Raw genomic sequence first — 13,199 nt, 5'->3', positions numbered from 1 at the left:
CTGCGGGCTTCAGCCATGATACGCTCCTTTAGTGGAAAGTCGGGCAGGAAGGCCAGAATGTCCGGTGGGGGTGCCGATGGCTGGCGCTGGCGGCCAACCCTATGCGCCCTGTCGATGCTGATGGGAAAGTCCGCGGCCTCCCCCAGGATTTCTCGGAACAGGGCCCGCAGATAGCCCCCCAGATCGGACCCCTCATCCGCAGTCGGCACGCCACGCACTCGGATGTTGTTCCTCCGAGATCTGTTCTCGAGGTCCTCAGAGTGGGCCTGGAGCTCCACACACTGTTCCCGGAGGCGAAGAACGTCCTGCTGGAGGTGGACTATCTCCTCCGCTCGCTGTTGGCCCTCCGTCTCCACCGCCTCCACACGCTCACCTAGGCCCTCCACCTCTCTGCGCACTTCTCGGACCTCGCTGGCCACCTCCCGCTTCAGTGTCTGGAAGTCCTCCCTGAGGGAGCTAAACAGTTCCTCCATGAAGGCCCTCGTGACGGGTGGCTCCCCTCCAGTCACATCCGCCGGAGCCCGGGAGGGCCCCGGCGAGGGCTGTGTCCTGTCCCGCAAGTGCTGGGCCCTGCCAAGCATGTCCGGCAGAGTACGGTCCCCTTTCTTCGGGCCTCCTTTCCCAGCCATCGTCAGCTCCGCAGTCGGGCCCCGATCCAGGCGCCCCAGAGATGCTCAGCCGCTGGCAAGCACTCGGGCCGGGGGATCCCCCACAAGTGAGGTCGCTGCGTCACAGGTGACAAAATGGCGGCCGAGCCCGGTCACCGTCAGCCGCAAGAGCTAGCGTGAGACAACCAAGGGGGCCGCAGCGAGGGGGTCCCAACAGCTCATCCCTCCGGTAGTCAAGACAGCAATATCGGGAGGTCGTGTGCAGCCAGCATCCAGGGCTCAGCGGAGGTCGCCACCACTGCTCCTTCGGGGACAAAATGGCGGCCGGGCGGAGCAAGCCACACCGACTAGGCCCGGCGGCACCCCCGGGGCCTCCGAGGTGCCCCGTCGTGAAATAAGTTCCACCACCGGCCCCCGTTAGTCACGCACAGGGGGCCAGATGATTCGACCCCAACAAGGAGTCCGCCGTACCTCGGCTAGGGGTCAGGGCCTCCGCAGTGCCAGGTGTCGCCGTCACCAGTCCGAGTGCCGGGGCACCCGTCCCAAGCCCTCCACACCGTCGGGCCCCTGCCCGCCAGGCTCCTTCAGTCACCGTCGAGCGGCGGGCCAGATCCCCTCCAGACCGCAGCTTTCAGCACCGGGCCCAACCGAGGCGCCCGGACAGCTCTCCAATACGCTCCGCCCCTCGGGCTCACCGCCGTCGTCCCCTGATCTCAGACGAACTTTTGGGGGGGTTCCCCCGGGGCGATCCGGACCAAAACAGCACCGATGTGTGCCCCTGATGTTCCGCCACGCTCCTCTCCCGCGCCGAGCCTCAGCGGGGGGAGAAAAGCATAACAAAAAGGCTTTAGCTTGGCCGGGCCGGAGGAGCTACGGGAGGAAGCGTCCGCTCACCCCGCCATCTTGGCCACGCCCCGACAGATTATTTTATATTTCATATATTACTAAAATGAATTTTTAAAAAGTTGATTGGATAGTTCCTGTGCATTATTTATATTTCCAGTGCAGTATGTTTTTCTATTTCACTTTAGGGACCTTTCTTCATTATAACAAAAATGGGTAGCGTCACCCCTAAGAACTTCTCCCCCATTGCTTAGGAAGTGGCTAGGAGTTACACCCAACCACAGGCTGGTGCCAGTCATAAATATGAAATCCTCAGTACCCTCCTCAGGTCACTTCTCGGCCTGTGGAAGAACAGAAGAGGACTGGACCTGTTTTCTGTGACCAGAGAGGAGACCTGAAAACTGCACTTGCTCTATCTAATGTACACAGAACAAAGAAGTGGACCCCAAGGTTCATCGCGCTGACCTCCTCTTTGGGCTATAGGGACACACAAGCTTCAAGATGCCTTTTCATGCATTCTCATCTCCTCAGTCCTAAGTTAGCATGCTGCTGAAGTGAATATTAATCCCCAGGTGCTGTCCTTGTGGCCCTGGACACTTCGCTGGTGTCAAAGTGTACTCTAAACGTTTGCTGACTTGGGACTAAGAAACTTTTTGCTAACTCTTTGCCCTGAGAACCAGCGTGGGACTGAGAACAACTCGCCAAGCTGATCCACAAGGGTGCATTGCTGTTGGGGTGAGTTTCCTGCAATCTTGCTGTGTTCTTGTCCGCAGCAGCAAATCTGATTTAGTGGTACCGCCGTCGACCAGCATCGGTTGATGTCCAATCCTCTTTAACCACAGCCTGCAGCCTTTTCCCACGGAGGAAATTCAAACTACAGAAACCTTTGTACGTTCAAAGGTCAAAAGATTCCCTGAACCAAGCTACCGCCTGTATCCGACAGACGTTGAGAGCAATTTGGAGGCAAAACCTGAACTTTTCCTACTCTTTACTTTCCCTCCTTCGTCAAAGACTTCACAGAAACCATGGACTTCGGTTCCCCGTTGATGTAGAGCACAGCTTCTACCACAGCCTGCTGATTTACCTGGCTGAAGCCTTTTGGGTCCAAAAAGATTTCTAAACGCAAAGGTAACTTTTTGACAGCGACATATTTGGTCCATGTATCCCATCCGTGCTACATAACTTTCAGCCTTAATACCTAACCTTGTCCCGGTCATGTGCAACCAGATGACTGCGGTTGGATTGTAACTCTTTTTAGTACTAGTTTATAATTCACAATTTTAGAATTAATAACTCTGGTTCTATTTATTAGGTGTTGTCAATTCTGTGTTATTTTATTTAATAAATTCACTCTATTTTTCTAAATTGGTTTGGGATTTTTTCTGTGTTGTGTTTGACTTTATTACTGTTTGAATACTGCATAAATAATTTATTAATTGCCTCTAAGTTAAGCCTGTCTACTCTGTGCCATAGCTACCAGGAGGGTGAGCTCAGGTTAGTTTAGTGACTTTCATGGTTCACCTTGACAAGGATTGTGGAAGTTATTTGAGGTGGGTACTCATCCCCCCTCAACTAATACCTCAATTTCTTATACCAAGAAAGTTGGCATTTGTATCTAATGCAGAAGTTGGATACCGTCGGGGCATCACAGGTATATTGAGGGAGTGCACATTCTGCTCATAAAGAGGTATCTTGACAGTATTGATAGTTAGGATATGCTTGCCATTGCACAACTCACTGTTACTTATTAAATCACTCTCTGAAAGATTAATGCCACATTAGACCCACTGAGTCTGGTTTATGTTTGAGCTCCCTCTAGTATGGCTTGGGTCGGAAAGCAAGTTGTTATCGCCTAACATGTGCCAAAGAGCTCTGCATCACAGTACCTGTTCCTTAGTTTTCCATTTTGGCCCCACCTGTCTTGTTTAAGTGCCTCGGAATTGTTGGTGGGTACTCTGATTATTTGCTGCCATTAACTCATTTGATTGACTAGGTCACTGTAGGTCATCACTGATTTTGTGTAATGGTTGAGCAGGTCATCATCACTATTGGGGCTGGTTTCATGGCATCCACGTTAACATCAACAGAAAGATCCAGCTACTTCACTCTATCCAGTTGTACAAGGTTTGGGTAGACAGAAATATATGAGGCAGATTATAAAATGTATGCAGTCTCCGGCAGTCACTGAAGAGTGCCGGTTAAAGTCCTCGCCATGGCCCACAAGTCTGTCATGGGCAGTTCACCAAGCAACAACAGAACATCAGAAAACCAAATTGGCCAACAAGAAATGTTACTATCACCAACAACATGGCTGTCTCCACGCTCAAAAGATCTTTTTTTACTTTTTGCCTTTATGTGCGATATGTAAGTGTATTCATTCATCCATTTGTTCTCATACGTCTAGAAAATAAACTGCAAATAATGGTGTTCCTTTTTGAATTGCCATCCATGGCACTGTTTGTTCATGGTACCATAGTTACAGGTTTTCCTAAATGTTGGCTGTTACCCAAAGCTCGGTTGTTTCTGTTTTGCAGCGTCGCACAACACTCTTGTTTCTTTCTCTTCATTTCACATATCTTATCTTTAATCTCTACCTCTTTACATTTGGACAAGGAGTCTATATCTATATCCATACTTGTCTCTATTTTTATAACTGTACATATATAGAGATATATTTCAGTATAAATCTATATCTATTTAAATTGAAAGTGTTTGTATACCTATATTTATGTTAATACCCATTTATGTATTCCTCTCTTTCGTAACACTTATTTATTTATTTATTATTACCATAATTTTTCCTTCCCTTACATATCTGTGTTTACATATTCCCTTATGCACTTTTTCCTCCATTTATTTACATTTCATTCTCTATCAATCTCCCTCATATCTTTCAATTTTTTTGTTTTTTAATCTTCCTCACTTTATTCCTTTTCCATATCTTTCTATTTATAATTATTTCAATAATATTTATATATTGGAATATGTATATTTATTAACTTATTATATCTTATTCTCGTTCTTGCCATTTTCTTTATACCATATAAGATATCTTATGTAACTTTAAATCTTTCTGTCTTCTGTGATAATAATATATTATATATTTAAAATGTTAACTGATAATCCTACATCTTCATGTGTATGTCTCCATTATAAATGGTATTAATAAAACATTTCGACACAAAAGAAAATAGAAACAATGCTTCTCACCACTCAAGAAACATGGAATGCCCGAAGATCTGTTGGTTAGGACGCAGAAGTCTTCTCCCATGGTGTTGAACGGAAGATACTCTCGGCCGTTATCAGTAAATCTCTGGTTAACAGCCAACAGCCCAAACTGGTTTGTCGGATCCCTAAGTCTGGTTGCCAATGCCATGTCACTTCCATACACTTGGCTTCCATCAATAAATGATGTCAAAATGTTAATCTGTTCACGGACAGGTGATCCTTCGTTGCAAGCTGGAGCCGAGCGGAATAAAGGAATGCAGTCACTTCTGTTTGAAATCCTTGGATCATTGGGTGGAATCTGCATTAAAAACATCACAGTAGAAGATGGTCTGTTATTCTGATATATGATATGATGGCAATTTATTATAGGACGAGATGACATCTTTAGGTAAATACACAAAGTGAATTGCAATCTGAGTATTAATGGCACGTTGAAGGAACTGGATATTTGGTAGTTACTTGAATGGTTTATCTAGGATAGAGCTTACCTGATGAGTTGTTAGAGGTAGAGATAGGGCAGTGGTTTAGGACTGTGGTTATTGGCAGTGGAGATACAGAAACATCTTACAATGTAGAGGTTTTTTGTGTTTTGCATGGATTAAAGGAGAAGACTTCGAACCGCAGAGGATACTTTTTATACGTAAGTGTGGGCTGATGGTTCTTTGTATGTATTAACACAGGTGAATATTTAAACATGCCTCAATGGGAAAGAAGAAGTAGAGATCTCGTATGGGTTCTATGGACACAGCTTTGAAGGTGGTGATCATAAACCACCATGGATGAATTTTAAGAGGCAGAGATATAGGAGGCTGGTGTTCTTTGATTAGGCTACCGGAGATACACGGGCATCAGTAAGAGAAAGTTGAGGTACAACTCGTATGGGGAGGCTTGTAAGAAACATTAAAAGGAGAGCCTTGAAAGCTCTGAGGTAGCTCTATGGCTAGAGTAATGAAGAGAAAGACATTGACATCCTAGAGGATATTTATTTATTGAATTTTTAAACAATTATTTCTTAGCACCCTAGGCTTCATTTAAATGTTGTTTTGGTAAATAGAAGATACAGAGACTCTTTGATTTTGATTTTAGTATGCAAAATTTCAGGGTCTACAGATAGGTTGTCCCAGGTGGCAATATACTGATGGTTGTCTTGATTGATTTTTGGCATTGAATGTCTGGAAGGTGTGAGAAAGTGCCATCTTTCTTGCATGGTATGCCCCCACTTTTTGCTGAATTGCTGAATATACTTTGACTCCTGCCAATCAGGTGCCCAGGGCCTATGTTCCTTCCTTAAAACCTAAAACCCAAATTGGCAAACCCTAGCCACATGTAAGCCCCTAGTCAATGGTACCCTAGGTACCCAGGGCCATGTGATCAGGAAAGGCCTCTAAGGGCTGCAGCACTTATTGTGCAACCCTTAGAGGCCCTGTACCCTAACACAAACACACTCCCCTTGCAGGCTGAGTGTCTGGGTACAAGACAAACCAGAGTCGACATGGCACACATCTATTTGTGCCATGCCCACAACCTACACTGCCCTGGCATACATCAGCCACCCCTCTAGCTGGGTGCCCTATGCCAGTGGTGCGGGCACAGGAGCATGAGCCCTGTGCCCCTACAGTACCCAGGTCCATTCCTGGGCACTGTAAGTACAGTGCTGCCATTTAAGAGTATATGGTGCTGGGAGCTCGTCAAACATGAACTCCACAGCACCATGATGGCAACACTGAAGACTGAGAAGTTTGGTATCAAACGTCTCAGCACATTAAACCCGCACTGATGCCAGTGTGGGATTTAATGTACAATGCACTACAGGGGACATCTTAGAGATGCCCCCTGAAACCTAACCTACAATCCACGTCTTGTCTGAGAGGCTGCCTAGGCTGCCACACAGCAGACATGTTGCTTGACCCCTGGGTGGAGGGCCCCCGCTCTCCTGGGCCTGCAACAATGCTCATCCTGGGCAAGGTGCTAGGTCTCCTCCCCAGGATGGGCAGGGGGAAGCTTCAAAGGCATGCCGCCTTTGTGAGCTTCTCCAGGCCACTTGCTGTACTCAGCAACTGGCCCCCAGCGGTTCTGACCCCCACTCTGGTGGGAAGACTGGCTGGAAACTCCAAGTAAGGACAGTGGATGTGCCAGCCCTGCCAACCCCACCCCTCAGGTGGGGGAGGCGAGGTGAAGCACATCTCTGGGCCCTCGCCATCTTGAAGATGGGGAGCCCTACCCAATCAGGACTAGGCCACTGCCCCCCTCCCACAGGAGAGTGGCAGGATAGGGGGTGAACCCACCCCAGGACAGGGACCCAGTGGTCCCTGCCCTTTACCTACCTGTAACGCCCCTACATTTAGTATTTAGGGGCACCCTGAACCTTCCTTCCTCTGATTCCAGATTCTAAAACAGCAAAGAAGATCAAGAAGAAAGAAAACCTGCCGTGCAGCTGCTAAGAAGAGGCAGACACCAACTGCTTTGGCCCCAGCCCTACCGGCCTGTCGACCCTCGAACCTGCTCCTGCTAAATCTCGGCAACTCCTGTGGCCAGCAACCTCACAGACCCTGGAGGACCTGGCTACCTTGTGACTCTGAGCACCTGGGACTCCCATGAGCAGTGGCTTTGCTCAAAGCAAGTATCTAACCCCTGGCATCAGCCCGGAATTGCGAACCCTGCACACTCTGCACCCGCCAAGCCTGGCCTGTGCTGGAGTGGATAAAGACCCCAAGGACGTCCCCCCGGAGACTGTGACCCCGAATCCAGTACCCAAGGACCCAACTCGATGCTCCTGACGACGCCTGCAGCCTCAGAACGAGTGAACCCCCTACCGCGATCAACAGAGGGTAACATTTCCCAACACCAAAAGGCACCCCTGCACCCGGCGCCCTGTGGCCCCCTGTGCCCGACTCCTGGGTACTACCTATCCTGCAACTACCCAACTTACCTCTCCAAGTGGTGGGCGCACCTGAAGAATCTTTGTCCCCGAGCTTGCAGCCTTTGTTTGTACTTGAGCTTTTCCATTGCAATCCATTGAGCGCCCGAAGGCTCAAAAGCACCCTGCACCCAGCCGCCCGAGTGGCCCTGGTAGTGTAACTTCTACTCCTACCTACTTCCCCGTTTGCCCTGAGCAAGTGACCAGGAGCCCAGCTCCCACAGCCGCGTGGCCTGCTAGTCAGCAGCCACCAACCAAGGGCCCCCTGCCTCCCATAGGATAACATTGGGCCTAACTCACTCTGCACCCGGCTTCCCCTGTGCAGCTGAGGGTGTAACAACTGTACCTACCTGAACCTGGGAGACCTCTGAGTCTATGCCCAGAACCTTAACTCTGTCAGTCGAGTACTTACCCAAAAGCCGATAACTCACTTTTCTTCCATAGGGTAACATTGACTGGTTTCTCTTGAAATTTCTTCTTAAGCGTGGAGTTTCTAAACTTTAAAATATTCACCTAATACCGACCGAGTAACGAAAATGGAAATACTCATCTGCTATTAGGAGAGATCCCAGTGCTGGATCTTGGTGCCCAGCACTGACCCTGAAAAGTACTCCCAACCGTACTTACCACTAAGTCAATTTTCTTCCATAGGAAACCATTGACTGTTTTTCTGTGAAAGATCTTCTAAGTGTCGATTTTGGAAACTTCTAAATAGTCCTTAAAAATCACCTGTACAATTTAAACGCCGTTTCTCAACTACTTACAGGTGGTCCACTAGTACTGGATCCAGGATCCAACACTGACCTAGAAAAAGTAACCATAACCCCACTTACCTGCTAAGTGAATTTCCTTCCATAGGATAACATTGGTAATTTGATCAGAAAAAGTTTCTAAGTGTCAACTTTTAAAATAGCAAAATATTGCCTAAAAATCACAACAGTAACTAAAAAGTATTTACTCACTTGTTTCCAAGAACTGTCCCAGGACTGAATCTAGGATCCAGTCCTGGAGTTAGAAAAGTAGTCCTGAAAGTAATCAATTGCATATAACTTAAAATTTCCATTGAGCTCAATGTATTATTGTGTTTGAAATTGTGTTGCCTGTTGCAACAAACTGTAACTATTGCATTCCAAGTCAATTGTCTTTTGCAAAGTATTTAACTAAAGCATCTCCTTCTGAGGAAGTATATTTTGATACCTCTTGTTGGTTCTAAAATAAAACGACCATATATTTTTATATACAAACCATTGGCCTAGAATTCAGCTCTTGGGTGTGTGAGACCATTTGCTGACTAAGTGTGTACAACAAATGCTTTACACTGTCCTCTGATACTGCCTTACTGCTCGACCAAGCTACCACTTTAGAGAGTAAGGTTATATCTAACTTTAGCCTCTGCCAAACCTCTGGGGACTGTAGACTCTATACACACTGTACCTATTTTGGAACAGAATATATAAAGCCACTTTCCCACAGAAGGTCTTTGATAGACAATTGGAAAGTCAAATCTCAAGGTTCCATTGATGGAGCAGCATTGGAATGTTACTGGTAAAGACATAGATGTGGTTACTGTGGTTGCTTATTGGAAAAAATGGTCAGATGGCCCTTATAATTACAAGAGGGAAGTATCTGACAGATAAACTATAGCTGGGCTGTCTGACATAAATCCAGAATGGCTGGATCAGTACATATTTTCAGGATAACTATAAAGTATGTAAATTAGTTCTGTTTACAATCACTATATGTAAATTTGAGGATATTCAGAATATCTACTAGCAATCACACCCCCAGATTATAGGTTGGGCATTCCTGACGTATCATGCAAGGTTGTGGTTTGAAGGATGGATATCTTAATTTCCTTAGTTAAGAATGAAATCTGGAATCTCTAATAAAAAATGTGTGTTTCCTTCACACACTTTGTACATTTAAGCAATCTCCAGCAATGATATCGGAGTGCTGTAAAGAACAATGTAACAATTGGGTTCAAATTAAAACAGTGAAGATTTTGTAGCCAGATCATTTATTACTAATTAATTAGAACCCTAGTGCGTCATAAGTTTAAAGATGTTTTAAGAAGAAGAATTTTTGCATCTTCTCTGAACACCATCAGGGTGGAGGGTTCAGAACTCTTCAAGTAGCGCTACAGAATTGAAGATTTGATTCTGAGAAAGCCTGAGAAACTGTTTGTCATTATTCAACCATTCGGAGAGAGAATCAGGTGCATGTTCCGGACCCTCTTCAGATTGAAAACTATTTTGTTTGGGGGTTGTTGCATTACAGCTGTCTTGTTGATGACAGCCTTAATGTTTAATTTAATCGCTGCATTATTGGATAGCTTATAGAATAATTTACTTTACTAATTCAAATGTTAATTGATTGCATCAAGCATAGAAGGTGAGCAGCTAGTGGAAACCTAATCCTATCATGTGAACAGATATGGTACAGTAAACATGGGTCTGCAAAATACCCTCAGTGGGAAGCAAGGTGGTGCTTTGACACAGGTGTGGTCACAGTCCAGGCCCTCAACAAAGGTGGTTCTGGCTGGAGTCTCAGGAGAAAGGTCCAGGTCATGGTCTGTCCACTGGCCAAACTGCATGAAGGTGAGTGACCGCTCATTATCCAGTGTGATTTCATTGTTTGGAAACTGGACAATCTGGTTTGAAACCGCACGTGCCTGGAATAAAGAACAGAGAAAGGTGATGGTCCTCCTTCCTCAAACACAACTTGCTTAAACACATTCTTAATTCTTCAGACTATCCCATCTTTCCCTAGAAATGAGATTAACCATCTGTCTACGGTTAGAAAGCCCCTCCTTCCTAATCCAGAAAAGATTAGAAAAACCCCACATTTTCTCTGAAAGTGAGACCACAAACTCCTCTCCTAAAAAACTGATTATCATCTCTTCTTCTGGAAGAGTGAGCCACCTTCTTTCATGAGACGCCCCCACAACCATGTTTATTAAGTGAGACCTATATTCTTCCACAACCAATAAGACTTCTCATTGTATTACTGAGAAAAAGACCACTTTCACATTCTTTGGAAGTGAGACCGCCTTACCATTTCAAGCATGGCTAGACCTGTTAAACTCTCAAAGTGAGAACACTTCCTTCTCTGCTGGGTGTGTGAACACCCATCCCCTCTTATAAAAGCATTGCCTTGTTTTCAGAAAGTGGGACTCTCCTTTCCCCTTTTGGATGTATCATAACCTCATTTGAATATGTTGCCATTTCTCATATTCCTCTGGAAATAGGATCACCCCATCCTGCTCTGAAAAATATATTCCTCTGCTCACCTGAAAGTGCGGACACCCTTCTTATTCTGGAAATGTGAACATCACTGTTTTTCTTGAAGTGTGACACCCCTGCCCCTTATATGACATGAACACGACATGCCATGCCATGAAGGGCCTAAAGAAGATGAACCTGTTTTTTTTAAAGTTTCACGCAGATCTATGTGCTGTGCCAAAGTTAGTAGCAAAACACAAAACAACCATGACTACACATCACTTCCTGATAAAATATATATGTATGGTGAGTTCATGTTATATTTATTTATGCACCTGCATGTAGCTTTTGTAAATGTATCAGCTTAAACAAATTCCTTTTTATTTTTCTGTTTATTATTGTACTAATTTTGTGACTGATTCTTAAAACTTTTTTATTTCAACTTAATATTTTATGTATTCACTTAAATTGCTATTTCAACTAGTTTAAATCATTCAATTTTAATACTATTTATCTCCGTAACCCTTTTCCTATGTTTTCATTATTTATAAATGCTTACCTTTACTGATATGGGGAGTAAAGATGTACCAAATGTAATGAATCATGATATAAATTTAGCAATACTCACCAGCAAAGTATTGACACTTGATATATTTTTATGTGCAATGTCATTGAGGTACACTGCTTAAGTGATGATGCATGTGTGGAATGATGTGAGTGTTGTGCCTGGAATGTTCGCTGTGAGAGTCAGTAGGATCAGGAGGTTGAACAAAGACGCTTTGCTCCAAGTTGGGTGTCCTACCTACATTTTACTGACTACTTTCCCTTGGAGCATTTGTGGCACCTGATATATTCAAGAAGTAATCTGTCTTATTTGGTGATCCCTACTATGTGCCTACTACAGAACGTGGTTTGTACAGCTACTCTATCGTATGGTAGGTAGACACCTCCCCTCTTAACCACTGGCTCTACCATCAGTCATATTACAGAGCAGAAGCCCTCCTACTTCACCACAGTTCAAAGCCCTCATACTGTACCAGAGGGAGTTCAAATCCGTTTATTCTTCTGTTCTCTGTCCATCCTTTGGGGAGTGAACGTCCATCTTCATATTCCGCAGGAAGCCAACGAGCAAACCCCCTGTTTGAAGCACCGAGAAGCGGATTCCTCCTACAACGAGAATGTAAGACAAGTGCAACGAACGCTGGGATTAGGCACTGCTAATAATCTTGGTGTTAAACATTGTAAGGTCAAACATATTGAGGTACCCACCTATCAAATGCTGCTTTGAAGTACAGTTTTTGAACTGAATGTTTTGAGACATAGTAATAAAATGGTGTTATGTTAAAATTAATTAAACAGAATGCAAAAGAATGTCAGGGAACACCAACTGCAATTCCATTACTGAGCCCTCACTAACCAAAAAATGGGATCCTAAGGTAGAAAGTAAGAAGAAAAACGAACTGGACAGACAAAACTAAAAAAAGTAAGTCTTTATTAGAACTTCAGAAGAAAATATTTATTACCACCACTATTAGGGTTCAAGACCCATTTCTCCAAAGAGGCTTTGCATAATTGTTTGAAAGAGAGTGATGCACAGCTGTTAAGTTCTTTTGTTAAATATATCGATTATGCAGTCATTTTTTTATTTCTTTTGCAATATCCTACAGCGCAAACGTGACCCAAGGAAATTAGAGCGCTGTACAAGAGAATGCCAACTAATGTGGACAAACAATAGAAACCAAAAACCGCAGAACAAGACAGTCAAGAAGAGGCAATGGGCATTGGGTGGTGGTGTTAACAGCAGTCAGTGATCAGAGTGTCTTTGTAAGAGGAGGAGGGCTTTAAGTTCCTCTTTTAAAGTAACCTGCCATGTGGACCATGCGTTGAGTTGGATAAGAGAGTTTCAGATCCTAGCAGAAATACTGAAGAAGAACTGCCTCATACAATACTCATATTTGAATGTCAGGAGTTTGAGTAGGAGGGATTCAACATTCCTTGACCACAGTTGTGCACAAGAGATTTTCAGTTTCTTAGCCTGACAGGAGGCTTTGGAGTTTTGCAGTAGTCACTGAGCAAGGTAAACAGTTGTAAATTGTGCCCCGTAAATTGTGCCCATACTCCAATGTGGAGCCATTCACAAGTGAGAAGGATAGGAAAGATGTGGTCACCACTTTTGTACCCTGAACTAATTAAAGAGGCACTGTTAAGAACAGGTTTGAGGGAGGCCAGGTGAACTTTAGTGTAAATCAGATAGAAGGAAGTTCCCATAGTCTAATCTGGAGAGAACTTGTGTCCTGACTAGGGACTTAAAGTCTTAGTTAGGGATGTCTGATACCCCAAAGTAATCTAAGGTGGTAGCGTGAGTTTGTAGCCATCGATATG

General features: G+C 44.8%; 1 protein-coding gene across 1 annotated transcript in view; it reads right to left on the bottom strand.

The window, feature by feature from the left end:
- LOC146859093 (eosinophil peroxidase-like) overlaps positions 1 to 13,199 on the bottom strand; it is a 55,075-nt gene that overhangs the window by 25,060 nt on the left and 16,816 nt on the right. Inside the window, exons 6-8 of the mRNA XM_085649746.1 lie at positions 11,855 to 11,984; positions 10,061 to 10,267; positions 4,662 to 4,977 (exon numbers count right to left, since the gene is read on the bottom strand). Coding sequence (XP_085505872.1) covers positions 4,662 to 4,977; positions 10,061 to 10,267; positions 11,855 to 11,984 — 653 coding nt within the window. The remainder of the gene's footprint in view (positions 1 to 4,661; positions 4,978 to 10,060; positions 10,268 to 11,854; positions 11,985 to 13,199) is intronic.

This window comes from Triturus cristatus, chromosome 3_2 (genome assembly GCF_964204655.1).
Source record: "Triturus cristatus chromosome 3_2, aTriCri1.1, whole genome shotgun sequence".
Lineage (NCBI taxonomy): Eukaryota > Metazoa > Chordata > Amphibia > Caudata > Salamandridae > Triturus > Triturus cristatus.
Note: the sequence above shows the minus strand (reverse complement) of the source record. Positions and strands in the feature narration are given on the sequence as shown.